The 22,672-nt window shown below is 66.7% G+C and overlaps 5 protein-coding genes across 15 annotated transcripts; 3 read left to right on the top strand and 2 right to left on the bottom strand.

The window, feature by feature from the left end:
- The first annotated feature begins 881 nt into the window (after positions 1–881).
- FAM219B (family with sequence similarity 219 member B) lies at positions 882–3,661 on the top strand. 6 transcript variants are annotated; one of them, XM_040570611.1, is made up of 5 exons: positions 882–1,380; positions 1,469–1,550; positions 2,292–2,369; positions 2,672–2,730; positions 3,046–3,661. In XM_040570611.1, the coding sequence occupies exons 1-5, from the start codon at positions 903–905 to the stop codon at positions 3,105–3,107; spliced, it is 759 nt and encodes a 252-aa protein (XP_040426545.1). In that variant the 5' UTR covers positions 882–902; the 3' UTR covers positions 3,108–3,661. The 6 variants fall into 6 exon arrangements, with proteins under 6 accessions (XP_040426545.1, XP_040426544.1, XP_040426541.1 ...); XM_040570610.1 differs by having other exon boundaries at positions 3,043–3,661; XM_040570605.1 differs by having other exon boundaries at positions 886–1,380; positions 2,672–2,719; positions 3,042–3,661.
- Positions 3,662–3,792: 131 nt separating this feature from the next.
- Positions 3,793–6,988, bottom strand: MPI (mannose phosphate isomerase). Of its 2 annotated transcripts, XM_040570588.1 has the most exons (8): positions 6,831–6,987; positions 6,587–6,714; positions 6,261–6,461; positions 6,040–6,181; positions 5,777–5,959; positions 5,314–5,487; positions 5,010–5,218; positions 3,793–4,452 (listed from the first exon to the last, which is right to left on the bottom strand). In XM_040570588.1, exons 1-8 carry the CDS (start codon positions 6,844–6,846, stop codon positions 4,234–4,236), a joined length of 1,272 nt encoding a protein of 423 aa, XP_040426522.1. In that variant the 5' UTR covers positions 6,847–6,987; the 3' UTR covers positions 3,793–4,233. The 2 variants fall into 2 exon arrangements, with proteins under 2 accessions (XP_040426522.1, XP_040426524.1); XM_040570590.1 differs by lacking the exon at positions 5,777–5,959 and having other exon boundaries at positions 6,831–6,988.
- Positions 6,989–7,199: 211 nt separating this feature from the next.
- SCAMP2 (secretory carrier membrane protein 2) lies at positions 7,200–13,559 on the top strand. The gene is made up of 9 exons (XM_040570604.1): positions 7,200–7,361; positions 8,434–8,514; positions 9,097–9,186; positions 9,414–9,531; positions 10,003–10,131; positions 10,654–10,813; positions 11,261–11,362; positions 12,707–12,824; positions 12,963–13,559. The coding sequence occupies exons 1-9, from the start codon at positions 7,305–7,307 to the stop codon at positions 13,107–13,109; spliced, it is 1,002 nt and encodes a 333-aa protein (XP_040426538.1). The 5' UTR covers positions 7,200–7,304; the 3' UTR covers positions 13,110–13,559.
- Positions 13,560–14,851: 1,292 nt separating this feature from the next.
- ULK3 (unc-51 like kinase 3) lies at positions 14,852–18,778 on the top strand. 5 transcript variants are annotated; one of them, XM_040570585.1, is made up of 16 exons: positions 14,852–15,005; positions 15,122–15,262; positions 15,414–15,534; positions 15,771–15,875; positions 15,958–16,101; positions 16,325–16,407; positions 16,481–16,636; positions 16,719–16,824; positions 17,056–17,096; positions 17,210–17,312; positions 17,410–17,474; positions 17,587–17,665; positions 17,737–17,774; positions 17,855–17,902; positions 17,980–18,034; positions 18,151–18,778. In XM_040570585.1, exons 1-16 carry the CDS (start codon positions 14,904–14,906, stop codon positions 18,165–18,167), a joined length of 1,404 nt encoding a protein of 467 aa, XP_040426519.1. In that variant the 5' UTR covers positions 14,852–14,903; the 3' UTR covers positions 18,168–18,778. The 5 variants fall into 5 exon arrangements, 3 of the variants coding, with proteins under 3 accessions (XP_040426519.1, XP_040426518.1, XP_040426520.1); XM_040570584.1 differs by having other exon boundaries at positions 17,734–17,774; XM_040570586.1 differs by having other exon boundaries at positions 14,858–15,005; positions 15,125–15,262; positions 17,734–17,774.
- Positions 18,779–19,373: 595 nt separating this feature from the next.
- CPLX3 (complexin 3) lies at positions 19,374–21,775 on the bottom strand. Its single transcript, XM_040570630.1, has 3 exons — positions 21,358–21,775; positions 20,975–21,062; positions 19,374–20,125 (listed from the first exon to the last, which is right to left on the bottom strand). The coding sequence occupies exons 1-3, from the start codon at positions 21,516–21,518 to the stop codon at positions 19,901–19,903; spliced, it is 474 nt and encodes a 157-aa protein (XP_040426564.1). The 5' UTR covers positions 21,519–21,775; the 3' UTR covers positions 19,374–19,900.
- Between the last annotated feature and the right edge of the window lie 897 nt (positions 21,776–22,672).

The raw sequence follows: 22,672 nt of genomic DNA, 5'->3' as shown, positions 1-22,672 counted from the left end.
GGGTTTGGGCAAAGAACAGCAAAAACATAAACAAAAACATAAATAAACCAGCCCCGGAACCTTTTCGCCCGGGCCCCTTCGAGCGCGGTCGCGGCGGCCGCCCGGAGCCTGCTGGAGGTGCGCAGCGCCTCGCCGCCGCACCCCGCATGCGCGCCGCAGGCCCCGCCCCCGCGAGCCGACGCAGCCAATGGGAGGCGGCGGCGGCGGGGCCGCGCGGCCATGGCGACGGGCGGCGGCGGCGGGCCCGGGGCTGCGGGCCGGGAGGGGGCGGGGCGGGGCCGGGCGGTGAGGGGCGGGACGGGACGGGGGGGTGGGGGGGTGGGGGGTTATACGGGGCCGTAGGGGGTTGTATAGGGCCGTAGGGGGCTGTGTGGGGCTGTATGGAGTTACATGGGGCTGGGGGCTCGTGTACGGGGTTATATGGGGCTGGGGGCTCGTGTATGGGGCTATAATGGGGCTATATCAGGCTATGTGGGGTTGGGGTATACGTGTGGGGCTGTGTGGGGTTATGTGGGGCTGTGTGGGGTTATATGGGGCTGTGTGGGGCTGTGTGGGGTTATGTGGGGCTGTGTGGGGTTATGTGGGGCTGTGTGGGGTTATATGGGGCTGTGTGGGGCTGTGTGGGGTTATATGGGGCTGTGTGGGGCTGTATGGGGTTATATGGGGCTGGGGGTTTCTATAGGGCTGTGTGGGGCTGTATGGGGTTATATGGGGCTGTGTGGGGTTATATGGGGCTGTGTGGGGCTGTATGGGGTTATATGGGGCTGGGGGTTTCTATAGGGCTGTGTGGGGCTGTATGGGGTTATATGGGGCTGGGGGTTTCTATAGGGCTGTGTGGGGCTGTATGGGGTTATATGGGGCTGGGGGTTTCTATAGGACTGTGTGGGGCTATATGGGGTTATATGGGGCTGGGGGTTTCTACAGGGCTGTGTGGGGCTATATGGGGTTATATGGGGCTGGGGGTTCGTGTGGGGCTGTGTGCGTGGGGAGCAGTCTGGGGCTGGAGTGTATTTGTGGGGCAGTGTGGGGCTTTGCGCTCCAGGAGCGGTATAGGGCCTGAGCGTGTGTACGGGGCAGCGTGGGGCTGTACGCGTGGGGCTGTACGCGTGGAGCAGCACGCGGCCGTACAGGGGTGCAGGCACCAAGGCACGGGGTCGGGCAGGGGCTGCGTAGGGCAGAGGCCGTACAGAGGCAGAGCGAGCACACAGGGGCCCCACAGCGCACACAGGGAGCTCTGTAGGGTCAGGCCCCAACTCTCCCCTTCTCCTTTCCAGCCGCCCCGGGGCGAGAGCAGGCGGCCGAGCACTCGGGGCAGCGACGGGGCGGAGAGGAGGGGGCCCTACCTGCTCTGCAGGCCCCCCGCCGGCCACGCCAAGCTGCGTAAGTGGCCTTAGGGGCGCCCCCGAGCCGGCCCTAAAACCCCAGCGGGGCCGCGGGGGCTTCGGGCTCTCACCCCCGGTGCTTGCAGAGCGGCCGCGGGAGCCGGCAAAGGCGGCGCCGCGATGGCACGGGCTGCTGGGGGGGCCCCCGGCGAAGGCAGCGGCTAAAAGGTTGGAGCCCCCCCCCCCCTTTTTTTTTTTAACCAAAACCGGGGTTTTTAAGCTGCGTGAGAAGGGCTTGGGGTGAACCAGGAATGGGGAGGGGCTGGGAGGATGGGGGGGATGGGGGATAGAGATACTGGGGGGATGCTGGGAGGATGGGGATGGGGGTACTGGGGGGATGAGGAGAATACCGGGAGGATGGGGATGGGGTACTGGGAGGATGAAAATACTGGGAGGCTGATGATGGAGATGGTGGGAGGATGGGGATACTGGGAGGATGAGGATGAGGATGCTGTGAGGATGTGGTTACTGGGAGGATGAGGAGGATACTGGGAGGATGAGGATAGGAATAGTGGGAGGATGGGGTTGCTGGGAGGTTGAGGATGGGGATACTGGGAGGATGAGGAGGATACTGGGAAGGTGAGGATGAGGGTGGGGATGAGGACACTGTGAGGATGAGGGTACTGGGAGGGGAATTTGAGGGTACTGAGAAGATGAGGATGGGATGCTGGGAGGATGGGGGTGAGGATACTGGGAAAACAAGGATGGGGATACTGGGAGGATGGTGATGCTGGGAGGATGAGGATGCTGGGAGGAAGAAGATGAGGATACCGGAGGCTGGGGGTGCTGCGGTGCTGGCGGTGCCCTGAGGCCGGCGGGCACACAGGCACTGGGGCCGCGGGTTCCTGCCGCTGCTCCCCATCCCCTCGCCCCGCGGCCCCGTTGGCACCCGTCCGTGTCCCCGAGCAGGTCCGCGAGGTCCCGCGGGGGCTACGTGGCGCTCAGCCAGGTGGCAGAGGACAGCCTGGCGTCCCCCAGCTCGGGCAGGTGAGCGGCCGGCGCCCTCCTTCGGGGCACGGGGCTGACGGGCTGGGGAGGATCGGGGTGGGACTCGCTGAGGGGCGACCTAAAACCCTCTAAACCTCATTAAAAAAAGCCTCCAAACCCCATTTTTTGTGGTCGATTTGGTCGCTTGGAGAGCCTGAAGGTGCCTCCCTGATGGGCTGGGCAGGCAGCAGCGAAATGCCCTGCGTGCCCGCAGTCCAGCAGCCGCCCCCGCCCTCAAATCCTCGGGCTTTTCAAGCAGCCCCGTGCTCGTGGCGCCCACTCTGACTTTTTTCTCCTCGCAGCGATGGGGAGCTGGAATCGAGGGGCTCCTCCGGCTACTCCTCCGCCGAGGCAAGTCCAGGTTTGGCTCCCGGCCCCCCCGCGGTCCCGTGGGCTCCCCCACCTCGCCTCCACGTCGGGGAATCGCTAAATCCAGCACCGCCCTCTGCTCTGTGCGCGTCCCCCTCAGCCGGGGGGCTTCGCAGAGCTGCTGAGCGCTGCCGCGGCCCTGCCGGGCTTTGAGGCCACCCAAAACCCGCCGGGCTCTGTCCCCCTGTGCCACCCCCGGGTGCCTGCGCTCCACCGTGGCGTTACCCAGCCCGCGAGTGTCACGAGTTGGGGGTTTTGTCACGTTGGAGGGCGCGGGGGGGTTTCACAGCTCCGTCTCCCCCGGCAGGTGAACCAGGAGCTGAGCCGGCAGCTGCTGCAGGACGGCTACCGCCTGGACGAGGTCCCTGACGACGAGGACCTGGACCTCATCCCCCCGAAACCCGCCGCCGCCCCGTGCCCGTGGTGCTTCGGGGACTCCCTCTGCTGCGTGCTCCAGTAGGCACCGCCCCCGCGGGGGGCGCGGGACAGCTCCGGAGCCTCCGCTCCCCACGGCCCTCGGGGCGTTTGGTGGCGCCCCAGGGACTGCACTGCACCCCGAAGTCTCCGTGTCACACGGGGCAGCAGCAGGCGCGTGGCTCAGTGCCACTCGTCACCCGGCTGGGGTGGGACGGGAGGAGATGGGGGCTCCTGGGGTGCACGGGGAGCTCCCGGTGCTCCTGCTCCCTGCTGCGAGCCCCCGCTGCTGTTCAGGAAGGGACCGACGGCCTCCACATTATGATTTCTTCCCCCCCGGGGCCATTCCGGTCTCATAAGCTGCCTTAAATCGGGGTCCTGCTGCCCGACAAGGGACAGCCGGCGTCTTAGGGAGGAACCTTATTTAAACACTCGGCGTCCGGAGAGGAGCGCTCTCCTTTTTTTGTATCCTATCCGAGGAAGCACTCAATAAAAGGATCTTGCTACTCGAGGTGTCTTCCCGCTCCCTCCCCACATCCATTTGCTCTCCCCACGGGTGGGGAAGGGGGGACTCAAGGGGGGGACCCAATTTGGGGCCGGGGGAGGCAGCAGAGACCCCCTCCTGCCCCGCACGCAGCGCTGAGGACAAAATCGCCGCTTTATTAGTAGCACCAGTCACCCCAGGACCCCCGGGCCCAGCACCCCGTAAGCCCCCCGTGGGGACGGGGATGCCCAGCACCACCTGAGGCCGACCCAACACCTCCTGCCCCCCGGGGGGAGCCTCAGCGAGCGTCACATTGGCAGGGGTAAGCAGCAGTCCCGAGGGGAACCCCAAAACCCCGGAGCCCCGCAGCAGCCCCACGCCGCAGGGCGTTAGCAGCACCGGTGAGGGCCGTGGCGCCAGGGGGACACGGCCCCCCCGCGTCCCAAAAAGTCACCTCAGGAGGCGCAGGGTGGGCGCCCAGCTGCTTCTTTCACGAAACCGGGGGTGGGTGGCTTTGGGATTCACTTTGGGGGCGGCTTCCAAGCGATGGGCCAGGACTACTTTGGTTTCTATCTACCGCGGGGCGTCGAGGCGGGCTCAGAGGAGGCAGCAGGCTCGGAAGAGCAGCATCCCGTCGGGCGAGGAGAGGCGCAGGGAGATGCTCTCGTTGGCGGAGACGAAGAGCACGGAGCCGCGGCGCAGGGCCATTTCGGAGGCGGCGGCCGTGGAGGTGCCCACGGCCGTGCCCTGCACCACCAGCAGGATGCTGGCCGAGTCCACGGCGGAGACGAGGTACAGCTTGATGGAGGAGGGAATCTGCAACGGGAGCGGCCGCCGCCGCTCGGGTCTCTGCGGCTTCCCTCCTCCTTCGTCCCCCTCCCCACAGCCCCATCGCCCTCCTCATCCTCCCCACGCCCGGGGCGGCTCGAGCAGCCGAGCAAGAAGAACTTGGGGTGGAGAGGAGCTCCTGGCACTGCCCGGGGTGACACACGTGTCCCCGGCGCGCTCATCCTCCCCGTGCCGCCAGCGAACCCGCGGCAAGAAACCAAGAGGCCAAACCGGGAGGCTGAGGAGCTGCGGCTGCCCCCTCCCCGGGGGTGGTTATGGCCAGGCCGGGTGGGCTTTGGGCAGCCTGGGCTCGAGGGGCGGGAACTGGGTGGGCTTTAAGGTCCCTTCCCACCCAGCCCGCTCCACGCCCTACAAAGGACAGCCAGGACGCGGCGTCCCCGGCGCAGGCGGGTGCCGCAGCCCAAAACCACGCCAAGCACAGCCCAGCAGAAAAGCTGAGCAACTCCGGGATGCTCCCGCCCCAGCGGCTCCGGCCCAGCTGTGCCAGCAGCTCGCTTTTCCCTGCAGCCCCCCAACGGCCTCACCTCTATCCTCATCAGCGTGAAGTCGGGCACGGGCGGGTCGTAGAGGAAGACGCTGGGGTCCAGCGGGCTCTGCACGGCCGGGAAGATCTTGGAGCTGCTGGGCGCCGGCGTGTAGTTGAGCATCTCGCACAGGGTGAGCACGTCGATGAACTTGGGGGTGAGGCCGGCGCGCACCGTGTTGTCCGAGCACGCCATGCACTCCACGCAGTCTGCGGGGACCGGGGCGTCAGCGCCACCTGCACGGTGCCGTGCCCCCCCCCACGGAGCCGTGCCCCCCCCCCACGGAGCCGTGCCCGGCGCTCACCTCCCTGCAGGTAGGCGTGGGGCTCGTTGGCCGCCAGGAACATGGCCTCCCCGGGCTCCAGCCTCACCAGGTTGAGGAAGTAGACGGCAAAGCACCCGATGTCCCCCGGGAACTGGGAGTGCAGGCGCAGCAGCAGGTCCCCGTTGCTCCCCGACGTGTCCTGCCCCTCGGCCGCTGCAGGGGGAGCGCCGTGGGGCTTGGTGGGAGCTCGACCCAGCCTCCCCATCCCGGCCTCCCCACCCTGATCTCCCCATTCTGGCTTCCCCAGCCTAGTCTCCCCGTCCTGGTCTCCACAACCTGGCCTCCCTGTCTTGGCCTCCCTGTCCCGGTCTCCCCATCCCGGCCTCCAGCGCGGTTCCCCCACCCCCCACCTCCCAACGTGGGGCTTTCCCCAGACCCTTTCCCCCCTCTCCAGCCCCCCCTCCTCGCCCGAACGAGGCCCGGGAGGTTTTTTCTCGGCCACCTTCTCGGGAAATCCTCTGCACCAGGGTGTTGAGCTGGTCGACGAAGGACTTCTTCTCGCTCTTCATCAGCCGGGTGAAGCAGACCCGCAGGGCGGCCGAGACGCCGCGGGGGTCGTGGCTGGCGCTGCGCTCCAGCTGCTCCGCCGCCACCTCGCCCACCAGCGCCCGCAGCTCGGGGACGGCTGCCCCGAGGGGACGGGGCCGTCAGCGGTGCCACGGGGACGGGCTCCGTCCCCTTCTTCCCCCCTTCCCAAAGGCTTACCCCGCAGGAACGAGGCGATCTCCTCGACGGGTCGGAAGCCGCACAAGCCCTCGAAGGGGGTGAGCGCGATGGCCATCTCGGGCTTGTGGTTGGCGTCGGGGTAGTGCTGGGGGAACTGGGCGTGCAGCTTGGCCGCCAGCTCCTGCCGAGGGGACAGCGGTGGGGGCGACGTCCCTGAGGGTGTGCGGGGAGCCCCCCCGGTGCCGCCGGGACGTGCCTACCTTGTTGGGGTGCGCCTGGATGGAGAGGGCGGTGCGGACCGAGAGCACCTTGAAGAGGAAGGGCAGGCGGCCCTGGAAGGCGTCCTTCACCTTGGCGCCCAGGCAGGCGGGGTTATCCGAGATCCAGCGCCCCAGCGTCTTCTGGGGGATGCGGTTGTCCCGGATCGCGGCGTCGCCTTTGGGGTGGGCGCCCATCCACAGCTGGGGGGGGGGGACGGGACGGGATTTGGGCTGAGTCACCCTCTGCGGGGCGACACCGGGCGCACAGATGGACGGACGGACGGACGGACGGAGGGAGGGACGGAGGGAGGGAGGGAGGGACGCACCTCGGCGTAGGGCTGCTCGGGGTCGATGTGCGCCGCGGGGTCGCCGCTGGCCACCAGCTGGGCCACCTCGCTCTGCAGCCCCAGCTTGCCCCACGAGTAGTTCTGCACCGGGCAGGCCAGCGGGAACACTGCGGGACGGCGGCGCGGGGACACCCGTCAGCGGGCGGGCGGCCCCCAACCCGGCCCCCAACCCGGCCCCAGCCTGACCCCGGGGGGTCTCCCCGCGGGCGCCCCCGGCTCTCACCGCGGATCTCCGCCATGGCCGCGCCGCCCGGTGCCGCTCCCCGGCGCCTCCCCCCGCCGGGCGGGGCGGCGCCCTACGCCCGCCCTGTAGCCGCCATCGGGGGCGCGCCGCGGGGGGGGGACGGGCGGAGGCCGCGAGGGGGCGGCGGGGCCGGGGGGCGCCGCGGGGGCGCCTCTGGGGGCTGCTCGGGGGGGGGGCGCCCGCCCGTGGGGCGCTGCGGGGCGCTGCGGGGCGCGGCTCCCTGCAGGGCTGGGCGCGCCCCCGCGCCGCCAGGCCCCGCCCCCGCGCCTAAAGCCCCGCCCCCCGCCCCGCCGTTGTGACGTCACGCGGGAGAGAGGCGTCGCCCCGCCCCGCGGAGGGAGGGGGTCACGTGGGTGGGGGGGTGCGGCGCACGCGCGCTGGCGCTCCCGGAAGCGTCGGCGCGGCGGCGGCCGGGGCGGGAGCGCGGAGCGGAGCGGGGCGGGGAGCGCCGCCATGGCGGGTTTCGACACCAACCCGTTCGCGGACCCGGTGGACGTGAACCCCTTCCAGGTGCGCGCCGCGCCCCCCCCCTTCCCCCCGCTGCCCGTTCCCCCCCCCTCCCATCCCCGAGCCGCCGGGCCGCGGCGCTGAGTGGCAGCCCGCCGGCCAATAGCCGCGCCGCTCCGGCGCCTCGCAGCCAATCAGCGCGCGGGGGCGGGACCTGGGGGGGGGGTGTGCGCCGCCGGCAGGGTCCGGCGCCCCCCGGGGTCCGGCGCCGTTTGGGTCCCCCCGGGAGCCGCAGCCCAGCGGCGGAGTTCCGGGGCCGCCGCTGCCCCTTGCGGGGGGGCGGTTTGGGGGAAAAAAGGGCGAGTTTGGGGCTGCTGGGGGCTGGGGGCGGCGGGGGAGGCTCCGGGTGGGCAGCCCGGTCTTAACAGCAGGGCAGGGCCGCGAGGCGCTCTGCCTAATTAGCAGCAGGGCTAATTGATTTCGTGCCCTGTGGGCCCTGCTGGCGGCCCCACCCCTGAGGGGAGCCCGGCGGGGCCCGCTGGGGGCCGCGGCCCCAAAACCCCGGGATTTAACCCGAAACAACGCTTTTTTGTGTGGGTGTGGGGTCGTCCTGCCCCCGGGGTGATCCCCGGGCGGGGAGGTGGCAGCCGCTCACCCGCAGCCTGCCCCCCGCCCGCAGCGGGCCCCGCAGCAGGGACAAAAATTGGGGTATGTTAACTCTCGCTGCCTGCCCCGCCTTCCCCGGCTGTTCCCCGTGCCGGCAGGAGGACCCGTGAGCGCCCCGAGGTTCCCTGATCGCTGGGAGGGGAGCGCTGCAGCTTGAAAACTGCTGCTTAAAATCCCCGGCTGCGAAGCAGGGACCTTCCCACGGGGAGCTCAGCGTGCGGGGAAAGCGGCCGCGTGCTGCGGGTTGGGGGGGGAAGGCGCCCTCAGCGCGGGTGCAGGGATCCTTTCGTCCAGGACCAGGCCATTTGGTGGAGCTGCTGCGAGTGCGCGTAAAAAGAAAAGAGGCTGTTAACAATAAATAGGCTGTGTAACTGTTCCCAGGTAAAAAAAAAAGAGGCTGGGAGGCAGAGCAGGTGACGTGTGAGCTCATGTCTGGTGCTGATTGCTCTCTCCTCTTTCTGTTTTTCAGGACCCCTCGGTGACACAGCTCACAAACACAAGCCAGAGCGGCTTGGATGAGTTCAACCCCTTCTCGGAGAGCTCCCAGCTGGTGCGTGTGCCCGCTCCGGGCGTCGTGGCGGTGCCTGTAGCGCTTTAGGACATCCCCTGGCAGTACAGCATAAAGGGAAATAAAAGCAAGGCACGCGCAGCTGGTTTCCCCACAGACACTGCGAGCACCGAAGCCCCCAGCTGGAGCTCTGTGCCCGCATGCAGCAGTTTCTCACGGGCTGGCTCCCGGTAAAGCCACGTGAAGTGTGAGGGGAAGGCGTTTTGTGGCAGGACACATCGGTATTTATCTGGTCTGCGGGCCGGGAGCCGAGCTGATGTCACTCGTGGATCGCTATGAGAACTTCAGCCTTATTTCCTGGCTGCTGCCACGTGTGATATGGGGAAAAGAAGAAGAGGAAACCGGGATAAAAATAATTCTTGCAGCTTAAACAGCCGATGGGGATCCCTTCTGGGTTCTCTTGTGCCCGCAGTCCTTAGGCACCGCTTCCCCAGGTGGGGCGTTAGAGAGCGAGTGCGTTCCCGAGAGCACACTGGTGCCTCCTGCTCCTCGTGGCAGTGCTAAAACTTGAGAATCCTTCCCTGAAAGAAGCAGCCCGTCACCGTGTTCCCTTATCCCTTGCAGACAAATGCAGCGCGGACGACGCCGGCCACGCAGCCCGCCGGCCACTCGCAGCCCGCCGTCCTGCAGACCTCGGTGGAGCCCACCCCGCAGGTGAGGCACCGCCCCCGGGGAGCCCGAGCCAGCTCCTGCTGTGTGCGGGGGCGTGCGGGAGCAGCAGGGGACGGGGTCCTGGCTGCGGGAGCTGCGCCCCGCCCTGTTAGCTGGCGTTTGTACCACCCTGGGGCCGCTGAATCGCCTTCGCTTCCCTTCCGTGTGGCTCCTGCTGTGCTTGCCTCGGGCAGGGAAGGGCTTTTGACCTTTCTCTCCCCCTCTTTCAGGCTGTGGCTGCAGCAGCACAGGCCGGGCTGCTTCAGCAGCAGGCGGAACTCGAGAGGAAGGCGGCCGAGCTGGAGAAGAAGGAGAGGGAGCTGCAGAGTAACGCCGCCAGCATTAACCGTGAGTAGGAGCGCGACCACCGCGCTCCCAGGGACGCCTGGGCTGCTCCGTTTGGCAGCACGGCCGCTGGCAGGGGCGGGTTTGGCCCGTCCAGAGGTGGTGTTCTCCTGCCTCATGCCCCGGGGCCGTACCCGTCCTCCCACGGCCCGCAGCCTGGCTGCCCCTGAGGGCTGGGCAGGAAAGGGGCTCGGAGGTGAGCTGCTGGGGGCCAGCCCTGGCTTTCTGGCAAGGCTTTGTTAGGGGAAAACGCTGTTTTGCTCTGGCCGACCTCAGTTTCAGACGGTTGTGGTGCCAAGTGGTGATGGCTGTGGTGGTTTGTCACGGGGAGTTCTGCTCAGGCCTCGTTCCTCCCTGAGACTGAGCCTCTCCCGAGGCTTTAACGTCAGCAGATCCGAGCGGCTCCTTGTAAATGACGGCGCGCTGATAAACCTGTGGGTGGGTGCAGAGCTCCTCTGTCCTTCCCTCCCGCAGCGAGGCAGAACAACTGGCCGCCCCTTCCCAGGAAGTGCCCCATCAAGCCCTGCTTCTACCAGGATTTCTCCGCAGACATCCCGGCCGACTACCAGCGGATATGCAAGATGCTGTATTACTTGTGGATGCGTGAGTAATGCCTTCAGCCGCAATAAAAACTCTCTCTGAGAAGTTCCTGTATCAAATGCCGCCCTTTGTCCTACAGTGAGCGCCGTGGGTGTTGTCGGCAAGGGTCAAACGGTGCCTCTCTTCCTTTATTTCTTTAAATTGAGGCAGATGTGAAGGGCTGAAGGCTTTTGCTTTGGGAACAGCTCGTTCACAACAGAGTTTTGGTCGTTGTTTAAAGGAGGCTGTACAGCCTGAGGCTCTGAGCGGTGGTGGGTAGCGCACTTAGAGACCAGGTGCAAAACGGTCTGAGCTGCGCTCCTCAGTTCCGAAAGGATTTCAGGCGTGTCTGCAAGCAGCAGGGCCGGGTGAGGGTCTCAGGTTAAGCCCCATTTTCCTTCCCGTGGAAGAAGGGAAATCAGATGGCCCCAAAACTGTCACATCTGCAGAGCTTTGTGTCTTCAGCGAGGGCCGAGAGGTGCTCGGAGGGGTTTGGGAGACGGCCGAGGGTTTACAGCTGCTTCTCCTCTCTCCTGTCCCGCGCAGTGCACTCGGTTACCCTGCTCCTGAACCTGCTCGCTTGCCTGGCATGGTTCACGGTCCAGACGGAAAGAGGAGTAGACTTTGGTCTCTCAATCCTGTGGTTCGTTTTATTCACTCCTTGTGCCTTCCTCTGCTGGTACCGGCCGATTTACAAGGCTTTCAGGCAAGTACTCTTCTCCTCTGTAACGGGCACGTGGCTTCTGCTGGGGGGAGCTGGGGTTTGTCTGCTCCACGAGTGTGTTGCCTGTGGGATTTTTCCAGCTCTTCGCATCACTGAATAGATCAAACCCACTTGTTCCCGAACGTATCTGAAAAATCTGATGGGACTTGCTGGTGGTGCTCCTTTTTCGCTGTGAAATCTGAGCCTGGCCGGCGCAGGGCCCTGCTGCTTCTTTGCTTTTAAGAAAACGTGTTGAGAAAATGCGGTGGTGCGATACGCGGCGGGCACGTAAACCGCGTGGCTGCGCGAGTTCCTCCTGAAATCATCTCCCTTCGGCAGCCTTCCCCTGGAGGAAGCGGATCACCGAAGTGGTTTTCCTCCTCTCAGAGGAGGGAATCTGTCCAGGGATCAGGTCCCTGGTTTTCACTCCTGCTGCCGTCTCTCCTGCAGGTCTGACAGCTCCTTCAGCTTCTTCGTCTTCTTTTTCATCTTCTTCTGCCAAATCGCAATCTACATCATCCAGGCTGTCGGCATTCCTGGCTGGGGAGACAGGTAAGGCGCCTGCACGAGCTGCTGGGGCGCAGCCCTGCCCTCCTGCTGCTTCTCACCAGGGCTGTGGCTGCCAGGAGCTCGGGGCCCGTGGCTGCTCTTTCTGACAGCTCCGTTCTTCCTCCCGCGCCTCTCGCCTGGCGCGCGGCGCTGGCAGGTCTCAGCTGGGCTGCCTCTCCTCCGCCCTTCCTCTCCCAGACTTGAAGGCGTGCGTGGAACCTCCCAGACCTATTCTGCAGTTCTTTTCCTAAGCGTTTTGTGTCCCTGGGTGGTGCTGAGCCCCTGGTGCTGGCCGTGTCTGCCTTGTCTCCGAGTGGAGGCCGAGGAATCTGGGACCCACTGGATGCGGCTCAGCCCCGTGCAGCTGCTCCCAGCCTGATTTCGACCCCAAACCCTTCCTGAATTTCTCCTGAGCGTGGTCATGCGCTGCCAGCGGGCTGTGCTTCAAAAACCTACGAGAAAACTCCCCAAAAAAGGGTTTCCCCTCGCCCCTTCTTGGTGCCACCCCCCAGAAGGACGAGCCCAGGCTCCCCGGTCACCCCCCTGCCCAAAGCCGCGCGTTCCCTCCCCTACCCACGCTGGCTGCGGGCAGATCCCCGAGCTCCTGCTGGGGGAGAAGAGGCAGGAGGTTCACAGCCAGCGCCTTCTCCCCGCGGGGCAGCCCTCGGGAGCTGCGTGCCGTGGAAGCTCTCGCTATTTTTGCCCGCTGCCTGCAGAGCAGCTCACGGGCAGAGCTGTCCTCGCGTTCCCTCCCCGCGCAGCCGTGGGGGCCGGGCAGGGGGCGCAGCGTTTTGGGTCAGAGCTCCAGCTCCGTTTCCTCGAGCCCGGCAGCGTGGTTATTTTTGGCTGTGGTGCGCGGTGTTGCGTTTCTGCCGCTTTTCAATGCGCTGGGAGCTGCACAGGACATGGAGCGAGCCCAACTGTCCCCTTTGGTCCCCTCTCTCCTGCACGTGGGTGAGAACCGTGGGTGAGGTTCCTTGCTCTGGCACTGCAGGAGGGCGCTGGGAGCGAGGCGTCTTGGTGGCTTTGCCCACTGATAAGCACCGATAACTCCCCGAGTCCTCCCTGCCCTTTCCCCGCAGCCGCTGCCAGTTCCCAGGAAGCTTTTTTTGTAGCTTTTCCTTCACTCCTTCCTCTCTCTCCCCCTCCTCACTCTCGCAGAGGTGACACGTAGCTCGGGGCTCCAGGTCCGGCAGCCTCCCTCTTCCATTTCCCAACGCACCAGCCTCTCTTTCCCCTGCTCGGCTGAATTTGGAGGTGTTTGGGGGAGCCGCTCGGTTTCTGGCAGCACCGAGGGCGCTCTCGGGGCCGGAGGGGCCGTGCTCACCCCGCTGTTCTCCCTTGCAGCGGCTGGATTGCGGCGCTGTCCGAGCTGCACGGGAACCTGGCCGTGGCTGTCATCATGATGGTGGTGGCGGCGTTCTTCACGCTCTGCGCCGTCCTCTCGCTCTTCCTCCTGAAGCAGGTGAGTTCCTCGCAGGGCTGGGGACACCTCAGGACCGTTGTGGGGCAGCCCTGGGCGGGGATTGCTCGGCCGGGGGGGCGGTGAGGCCGGTGCGCGTCCCGCAGGCTGATGTTTTTCCCCCCTGCTCCCTTTTTCCAGGTGCATTCCCTGTATCGCCGCACGGGCGCCAGCTTCCAGAGGGCCCAGGAGGAGTTTTCCCAAGGCATCCTCACCAACAGGAGCTTCCAGAACGCAGCGGCCGGGGCGGCCTCCTCGGCCGCACACGGAGCTTTCCGGGGGAATTAGCCCCTCAGGGGGCTGCCCCCGCCTCGCCTCCCCTCCCCTCCCGCCATCGCCCCGACCTCCATTTTCTAACGATGCACTTTCCGTGGGTACCATGTTAGCTCTGTGACGCCGACTCCAGATGAGGAGAGGTCTGGTTTAGCTTCAGCTGGCCCAGGTTTATCACGGTTTGTTTTCCCTGGCCTTCTCGGGGGCGCGGGGAGCGGAGGGAGACGTCTCTGCCGGGCGTTCGTCTCCTCCTGCCCTCCCCTGGCTGCAGCAGGGGGGCGAGGAGAAGCAGGTTTTTTGATTTTATTTTCTCTCTTCTATCGGCCTTTGCTCTGAACAACTTGATTATCTGCTGTTTTTTTGGGGGGGTTTTGTAACTCGCATGTAGTCTGTCGTTGATTTTAAGAGCGGAAGCTGTACCTTCGGGTTACCACACTTAACACGATGCTGCATTTCCACCTCCCACGTGCTCGGCCTCCCGACGGCGTGGCACAAGCAAAAACCTGGGGGCAGGTGGGGTCGGGGAGGAGGGGAATCTTCCCCTCGTCCTTCCCCCGTCACAGATCTGCCTCTGCTTCCGTGGGGATCCCGCGGCCGACATCCCCTGGGGGTCCTGTGCCCTCTCCCCAGCACCCAGGGCCCAAGGCACGGCGAGAGAAGGGGGCTGAGCCTTCCCACAGCCTTAACCTGGGGGAGGGAGGGAGAAGGGGGCTTGTTTCACTCCCCGGCCCCGCTGTTCGGAGGGGCAGCACCGGAGCTTTGGGGGGGACAGGTGCAGGGCTGCGTGTCGTGGGGGAGAGGCAGACCTCATCCAGGCTGCTGCGTCCTGCCCCGGGCTCACAGCGCCGCTGCTGCCTGCCCCAGCCTCCTCACTTGCCTCCTGCCAGCCCGGAGGCGTGGACGGATCTCCCTGCAGGGACAGCTCCCATTTTATTTAATTTTAACTGGGAAAGAACTCGTTTGATGCCTGTTTTGCTCTAAAGCTGTGTCCCTGGGGCGTGCAGCGGGGGGATAGCAGGGCCCCTCCTGCCGGGTGGGTCCTGGGGCCGTGCTCCCCCCCCGGCCCCTTTCCACGTGTCCCCAGATGTTGCAGGGAGTTGGGGCTTCCCCTCCCAAGCTCCCCATTGCTCCCAGATTCTCCAAAATCTGCAGCTTTGAGATTAAAGCTGCTGCTTGTGACACGTGAGGTGGGGGCCTGCTGGGGGCTTGCTGGTGGGTTTGGGGGGGTTCTGTCAAGCTGGGGGGCTGGGCAGCCGTGCGGTGAGTGCTTTTCTTGGGGAAAAAGGGGAAGAGCAGAGGTGCTTGAGACCCTCGAGGCTTTGATTTCTGCCGTGATGATGGGGACGGAGAACTATCCCTGCTGGGAAACCGCTCCCCCTGCTCCCTGGGGGGATTGGGTTTGTTTTTCCTGGGTAATAAAAACCTGAAATTTTTGTAAGAGAAAAAAAAAAAAAAAAAAAAAAACAAACCACCAACCAACCCCTTTCTCATGTATTTTCCCCTTTTTCCTTGTCTGATCTTTACTCGTAACAATCAATAAACGACGCGTCACGTTAAACGCTTTAAAAAACAAAATAATTAAAAAGTGCTTAAAAAAAGATTAAAAAGTGATAAAAAATTAAAAAAAAAAAAAAAAAAGATAAAAAAAAAAGTGCTTATAACAAATAAATAAATAAAAAACCGACAGGAGAGCGGCCGAGCCCGCCCCTTCCTGCCGGGGGCGGCGGGGCCGAGGCGGAGCCGGAACCGGGCGGCGGCGGGGAGCGGGGGGGGGCCACCCGGGGGGGCCCCGGGGGGGCCCGGGGAGGCATGGCCAGGGCTGGCTGCGCCCCTCCGCGCCTCGACGGCTTCGTGCTCACCGAGCGCCTGGGCACCGGCACCTACGCCACGGTGTACAAGGCGTACGGCAAGGTGCGGGGGTCCCTGCTCGGGTCCCTCGGGGGGGGGTGGGAGGGGGGGTCCCCGCCGGGGGGGGTCCCCGAGGGGGCGCGGAGGGGTCGCGGCTCCAGGGTGGCCTCTCCGGGCAGAAGGACACGCGCGAGGTGGTGGCCGTCAAGTGCGTGAGCAAGAGGAGCCTCAACCGGGCGTCGGTGGAGAACCTGCTGACCGAGATCGAGATCCTCAAAACCATCCGGCACCCGCACGTCGTGGAGCTCAAGGACTTCCAGGTGGGGCTGGGGGCTTCGTGGGCGCGGGGCGGGGGGGGCGCACCGAGGGGCGCCGCGGTCCCCTGGGGACACGCTGCGGTCCCCTGGGTGCTGGAGGCCGGGGGACGCGGTCGGGGCGGCCTCCGCTGAGCCTCCGCCGCCCGTCCTGCAGTGGGACAGCGAGCACATCTACCTGATCATGGAGTTCTGCGCCGGGGGGGACCTCTCCCGCTTCATCCGCACGCGGCGCCTGCTGCCCGAGAAGGTGGCGCGCGTCTTCCTCCAGCAGCTGGGTGAGGACCTCCTCCTCCTCCTCATCCTCCTCCTCCTCGTCCTCCTCGTCCTCCTCAGGGTTGTGTGGGGCTCTGGGGACAGACCTCCTCCTCCTCCTCCTCCTCCTCCTCCTCCTCCTCCTCCTTGTCGTCCTCCTCCTCATCCTCCTGCTCCTCGTCCTCCTCCTTGGGGAGGTGCAGGGCTTTGGGGACTTTTCGGGGACCCGCCGCCCCACCTGCCCCCCTCGCCCCCTCAGCCTGCGCCCTCAAGTTCCTCCACGACCACAACATCTCCCACCTGGACCTCAAGCCGCAGAACATCCTGCTGAGCGCCCCGGACAACCCCCAGCTGAAGCTGGCAGGTGGGTCCCCCCGGCCCCGTCTCCCCCCCGGGGGGGGGCACACACCGGGTACCCCCCGGTACCCCACACTCTCCCCCCGCAGATTTCGGCTTCGCGCAGTACATGTCGCCCTGGGACGAGCAGCACGTGCTGCGGGGCTCCCCGCTCTACATGGCCCCCGAGATGGTGTGCCGCCAGCAGTACGACGCCCGCGTGGACCTCTGGTCGGTGGGCGTCATCCTCTACGGTGGGTCCCCCTCCCCACGCCCCCCCAGCACCTCGGCACCCCCCCAGGGCCCAGCTGTCCCTGTCCCAAGTCGGGGGGCAGCCCCACGGTGACGTCCAGCAGCCCGCGGGGCCGGCACCCGCAAGCCCTCGGCTCGGTGAACCCTTGCTGGGACCGGGGGGGGATTTAGGATTTAGGGGATGCCCCCCAAAGCGACCCCCCCCACACGCTGCCTTCCTCGCAGAGGCGCTTTTTGGGCGGCCCCCCTTCGCCTCGCGGTCGTTCGCCGAGCTGGAGGAGAAGATCCGCAGCGACCGAGCCGTCGAGGTGACCTGCGGGGTGGCGCGGCCGCGGGGCCGGGGGGGCAGCGGGTCGGCCTCACCCCCACTTCCCCCCCCAGCTGCCCAGCCGGCCCCCGCTGTCCCCGGGGTGTCGGGACCTCCTGCGACGCCTCCTGGAGAGGGACCCCCGGCAGCGCATCTCCTTCGAGGACTTCTTCGCCCACCCCTTCGTGGACATGGAGCACGTGCCCGGCCCCGAGAGCTTCCCGAAGGCGGTGAGCGGGGCCGGCCCCGGGGGGGGGGCAGCAGTGGGGTGCGGTGGGACCGAGCCCCGAGCCCCGTCTGCCCCCTCCCCAGACCGACCTGGTGGTGGAGGCGGTGAAGAAGGACCAGGAGGGGGATGCGAGCGCCGCGCTTGCGCTCTACTGCAAAGCCCTCGAGTATTTTGTGCCTGCCCTGCGCTGTGAGTGCCCCGGGGGGCTGCAGGGGGCTGCGGGGGGCCCGGGCTGGGCCATGGGGTGGCCGTGGAGGAGCAGGGGGAGCTGAGACGTGGTGCTGGGGGGCTTCAGTCAAGGGAGGGGGGACGTGGAAGGGGCTGGAGCTCGCCTGGTTTGGGTGCAGGATCAGTCCTGCTGGTGCTTGGCACCCCTCGGCCCCGGACCTCGGGGACCCCTGACCCCTTCTTGGCCCCCAGATGAAAGCGACCCCCGCCGCAAAGAGGCCATCCGGGCAAAGGTGAGCGCGGGGAGCCTGGGGTGGGCAAGGGCCGGGGCACCCCATCCGATCCGGGGGGTGCTCCCGTCACCCCAAAGCCCCGGGGGGGCTGCTTCACCCCGCCCCCCCCGCAGGTGGGGCAGTACATCTCGCGGGCGGAGGAGCTGAAGGCGCTGGTCACCTCCGACAGCAGGAGCCTCCTGCAGCAGGGGAGCCCGGCCAGGGAGGTCCTCAAAGGTGGCGTTTTTTGGGGGGGGACGTTGCTGGGAACCAGCCCCTGGGGGGTTGGCAGCGGGGAGGAGGGCTGAGGGCGCCCCGAAATGTCTCCCTGCAGAGCTGGCCAAGGACAAGCCGCGGCTCTGTGCCGCGCTGGAGGTGGCGGCAGCGGCCATGGCAAGGGTGAGTCCTGGATTTTGGGGTGCCAGCACCCCTGGGGCGGCAGGGAGGGGGTGATCCCAGGGGGAGAAGGAGCTCCCGGAGCATCCCTGGAGGTACCGGGGGTCTCTTGCAGGAGGAGGACGGCCGAGACGACGGCGACGCCTTGGAGCTCTACCAGCAGAGCCTGGGCGAGCTGCTGCTGCTGCTGGCCGGTGAGTGCCGGGGGGGCGGCGGGGGGCCGCATCCTGCACCCCGCTGACGCCGCCTCTGCCCTCTCCAGCAGAGCCCACGGGGAGGAGACGGGAGCTGCTCCACGCCGAGGTGAGCCCCAAAACCTGCCCCTAAACCCCGCTCGCCCCCCGGGCGCTGCCCTGACGGGCTCCCCTCTGTCTGCCCGCCAGGTGCAGACCCTGATGGCCCGAGCCGAGTACCTGAAGGAGCAGATCAAGGTACGGCCGCCTCGGGGGGGGGCTCCAGGGGGCTGTGGGGGGGTCGGGGGCTGGCACACACTCCTCTGCCCTTGCAGGTGCGGGAGGCGCAGTCCTTGGGCAAGGAGGCGCTGGCAGAGTCCGTCCGGAGCTGTGAGTCCCCAGACCCTCCGGGCAGGGGGGGGGCTGTGGCCGCAGCCCCCCGAGTGACCGCGTGCCCCCCCCGTGTCCCCCCCGTGTCCCCCCCCGTGTCCCCCTGTCCCCCCCAGCCTGCACCTTGCAGTGACGCCGGGGACGAGGCCAGGCGTTGGCAGCGGGAGGCGTCCCTGCCGCGACCGTCTGCTGCCCTGCCCTGCCCTGCCCTGCCCGCGGCAGGCGGCTTATTCCACCCCAGTTCCTCCGCTGGCTGCGCGTTTGGGCGCCCGATGCTGCTGCTGCGTGCAGGCTCTTGCGTGCACAGCCCGGAAAAAATAATAATAAAAAAAAAAAGACACACACACACACACACACACAAAAATCATCCTATCTGCGCTGGAGGCGTTGGCGCGGGCACCGAGCGCGCTGCTCGCCCGTGCCACGAGCTGCTGCCCGCTCCCAGCCTGCGTCGTCGCGCGGCGAGCAACGGCAGGGGCAGAGCTCGCCTTCACGGAAACGCCAGCGCAGACCCCGGCCCCGCACACCGCTCCCTCCCGGGGGGCAGGATCCGGCCCCGCGTGCGCCGCGCTCCGTGGGGACGCCCGAAAACCCTCGTCCCTCGGGGCTGTCCCCGGCTGCGGTCGCTCTGTGGCCGCGGGGGGGGTCTGCCGGCCCTGCGGGGCAGGGGCCTCGTCTCCGAAACCTGCTGCGTTTCAAGGGAATGTAATTTATTGCCTCAAATAAATACTTTTTTTGGGGGTTCTCCAAGTGGCTTATTCCATGCCGCCGCTTTTGGGGGTTGATGCTTGGGGTGGCCCCACGGGTCCCCCGGGCTGCGACCTCTCTCCGAGGCCGTTCTGCGGGATTGTTTTTATCATTGCCATTCGGAGCAGCGATTATATCCCCGGGCTTTAAAGAGCTTCCAAGCCTGCCGCCCTCCCCGCGCTGCCATCCATCACGTCCGCCTTCACGCTCTGCCGAAGACGCGGCCGGATCCGGAGCCCCGTCCCCCTCGGCAGGACATGGTCTGCAGCGGGGTCACCCCAAATCTCTTTGTGGGGTTCGCAGCGATTCGGGGGCTGCCTCGGCCCCTCGCAGCCCCAGCTCGCCGTGGCTCCGGGTTCCAAGGAGGGCTGGGGGGAGCTGGGATTTTTGCCCCCCCCCGGTTTTAAGGTGCTGCCCCCAAAAGCGTCTTACGCATGGGGAAGCGGAGACGCGGAGTGCTGCCGCGCGAGCCCCTTCATCCCATTGTCCCTCCCCGCAGCATTCCGTGGGGAGATTTAACGGGCCACAAAAAGGAAAAAAAAATAAAAAAACCCAAACCCAACGAAACAAAGCCTGCGGTGGGGATCCCCCCGGCCCTTCCGCCCCTGCAACAACTGCTCGTTTAAGGCCCTGTCCTTCTGTCCCCAGCGCTGGCACGCCCTTCACTTCTCCCACAGCACCGAGGGAGCGCAGCGAGCAGTGCACAGAGAGCTCCCGGGCTTTATTCCGGCGGTGCCGCGGCACGGGGACAGCACGGTAGGTGTGGACACTCGGCGGAGCACAGCGCACGACCACATCACGACGGGCACGGAGGCGACTTTCCCTACACGCAGGTCGCTTTTCCCCCCTTCTCCGGTGGGTCCCAGCCCGGGGGACGGAGGGCGCGAGGCCACCCCTTTGCTGTGTCCTCAGACCGCACCGAAACCTCCTCCTTCCCCCCCAAAAAAACACAACCACAGCACGCACGGGGACACCGGCACGGACGGAGCAGGGGGGTCTGGGACAGGGGCTCGGGGCTCAGGGAGGAGGACCCGGCTCACGCAGGGGGTGGCGACGCCGTGGGGGGTCCCCAGCGGGACCCTTCGCTGAGAGAGAGAGGGGCTGGAGCCGTCAGCTGGGTCACATCACGGCGCATTTCTCGGCCGACTGCTTCAGGTCCTCCAGCGTGGCCGAGGCTTTGTCCTTCAAGGAGTCCAGGTCCAGGTTCTGGATGTTGCTGAGCTGGCCGATGACGGAGTTCTTCTCCTCCTCCTCCTCGTTGTCCTGCTCGATCATCTTGGCCAGCTCCTTGGGCAGCTCCACGTCACCGCCCACCAGCTGGATCTGGTTGTCATCCGTTTCGTTCTGGAACAAGAAAGTCAGGGCAAGGTGGTGGTGGTGGGGACGGGACACCTCGAGCGTGAGGAAGCAGCAGAAGGATGGGGGCACGGAGCCGAATGAATCCCCGTTCCCCTCCGGGGGGGGGGGATTCCATCTCTTCTTGTCTGCCTCGCTTCTCTTTGGCAGGAGAAAAATCCCCCAGCTGCTTACTTCCCGGCGCTGCGATGGGTGTAAGAAGCACTGGGGTGCTCCGTGCCAATGATACCCAAAAAAATGAACAATATCCCTTGGCCGAGCTGGCCTTCCCCGACTAAAATTAGCCCGGCTCCATTCAGAGCGTTCCCCACCGAGGGGTTCGGAAAGGATCCAGCTCGACGCGGGGCGCGCAGGGGGGAGAGGCGCTGGTGGCGGGTCCAAGAGCGGCTGAATTGCCGCTGATTGAATTGTTGGGAGTGAATCGCTCGCGGGGCGGAAGGTCCAAAATAGGAATCCATCTCGGGAAACAAACGGGTGCCAAATAAGCCAGGAGCTGGCTAATCCAGCCGGGGGGGGCGCAGCGCCGGCTCCGCGCGCAGCTGTGGGGCTGGGAGCCTGGCGCGAGGGCGGCTCTGCCTGGCGGGGGGGGGGGGGGGGGGGCAAAAAGGAGGAATTGGGGGGCTGGGGGTGCATGGGGGAGGTCCTGCCCTTGGGGTCAGGGGGCTGGTGGTGCTAGGGGGGCTGTAGGGCTGAGGGGAGGGAGGATTTTTTTTTAGGGGAACGGGCTTTGGGATTTGGGATTTGTAGCCGAAGCCCCCGCCCGGGCGGTGCCCCCGGTGCGCCCCGGCCTGGCCCCGCAGCGCGGGGGTCCCTGCGCCTGCCCCCCCACGGCCGTACCTTGGGCAGCCGGTACTTGTCTCGGAAGTGGGACCTGAACGTGGCCCTCTCCGCCTTGCGCTGGGCAAACTGGGCATCTCTCTCCATCCTGCGAACCGCACGGGGCAGTTACCCCCAGCCGGGGCCCCCATCATCTCTATAACCCCCCCCAACCCAGGTACCCCCCATCCTCTCCGCAAAGCCCTGGTCCCCCTGCTTTCCTCCCGCCCACGGCACAGCCAGAAAGGAGAAAAAAATCCCCGAGGAAGCGGATTAAGGGATTAGGGGGGTTCATTAAGCAGCCTCCTGGCCCTGCTGCCCCACCACTGTCTCCCCCCAGGCTCCCCAGGCACAGGGAGCTCTGGGCCCCCCCGTCCTGTCCGTGTCCCCCCCCCAGCACTCACTTCTCCTCCACCAGCTGCCGCTGATACTCCTCGTACTCCTCGCGGGTCATGCCCTGAGCCTCTGCCGGGGACTTCTCACCCTCGCTCTTCTCCTCGCCGCCCAGGCCACCCGTCAGGTTCTTCAGCTGGCCCCCCACCATGCTCTTCACCATGAACGCCATGGCTGCGGGACCGGGGGGGCGAGGAGGGGGGGTACAGGCGAGATGGGGAGCTCAGGGAGCCAGGAGATGCAGGTACCGGGGATACTGGAGAGATGGGATGCTCAGAGAACTGGGAGATGCTGGTACCGGGGAGACGGGGAGCTCAGGGAGCTGGGAGATGCAGGCAAGAGGCGGACTGGGGAGGTCGGATGCTCAGAAAACGAGGAGAAGTGGGTACCGGGGGTACCGGGGAGGTGGGATGCTCAGGGAACGGGGAGGTGGGATGCTCAGGGGATCGGGAGATGTGGGGACCGGGGAGGTCGGATGCTCAGGGGACGGGGAGATGCGGGAACCGGGAGAACCGGGGAGGTCGGGTGCTCGGGGAACTTAGGAGGAGCGGGTCCCGGGGGTCCCGGAGAGACGGCAAGGTAAGGGAACCGGGGAGACGGGGTGCCGAGCCGGTGGGGAGCCCGAGGGAGCGCAGCTCCGGGGGCCGGAGGAACACCGGGTGCCGGGGTGCCCGAGACCCGCTTACCGCCGCGCCGGGGCGCCGAGCAGCGAGGTACCGGGGGGCGAGCTGCGGGCTCGGGGGTGCCGGCGCTCGGCGGGGCCGCTCCGCTCCTCCCCGGGGCTGCCCGGGGAGCGGCGCCGGGGCTCGATCGGCTCCGGTGTGAGCGCGGCGGGGGCGGCGCCGCCTCTCCCCGGCCCCCCCCGGCCCCCCCGGCCGAGAGGCGGAGCCGCCGCCCCCCCGGCCCCGGGTGGAGGAAGGGGGGGCTCCGGGAAACTTCGCCTTGGGAAGGAGCCCCCCGAGCAGCCGGCCCGGGGGTGGATGGAAACTGCTCGTTCCCCCACCCCGGCACGCTCCCCCCCCCGAGAACGTGCTTTTTTGATTCTTTTTTGCTTTATTTCCCCCGTTCCTGGAGGATTTAGCACCCCGCGGAAGGCAGGCGCAGCACGCACGAGTTGCAACTGTTGTTCGCTCCTCGCCGGGAGGATCTGGCGCGCCCCGCAGCTTGCTATTAACGATGTTAATTAATTCTAATAAAAGCTGCTGCTCCCTGCCAGCGCTGCCGTGTGCCAGAGCCTGGCGTCCGTCGGTCACAGCGCATGGGGCTGAGGAATGTGCAGGCACCCATTGGGTTGGGAAATTCCCTCTGCCCCCCAGCTCCCATCCC

The sequence above is a fragment of the Cygnus olor genome, chromosome 11 (assembly GCF_009769625.2).
Source record: "Cygnus olor isolate bCygOlo1 chromosome 11, bCygOlo1.pri.v2, whole genome shotgun sequence".
Classification (NCBI taxonomy): domain Eukaryota; kingdom Metazoa; phylum Chordata; class Aves; order Anseriformes; family Anatidae; genus Cygnus; species Cygnus olor.
The sequence above is the reverse complement of the archived record's forward strand: the minus strand, read 5'-3'. Positions and strand labels throughout refer to the sequence as shown.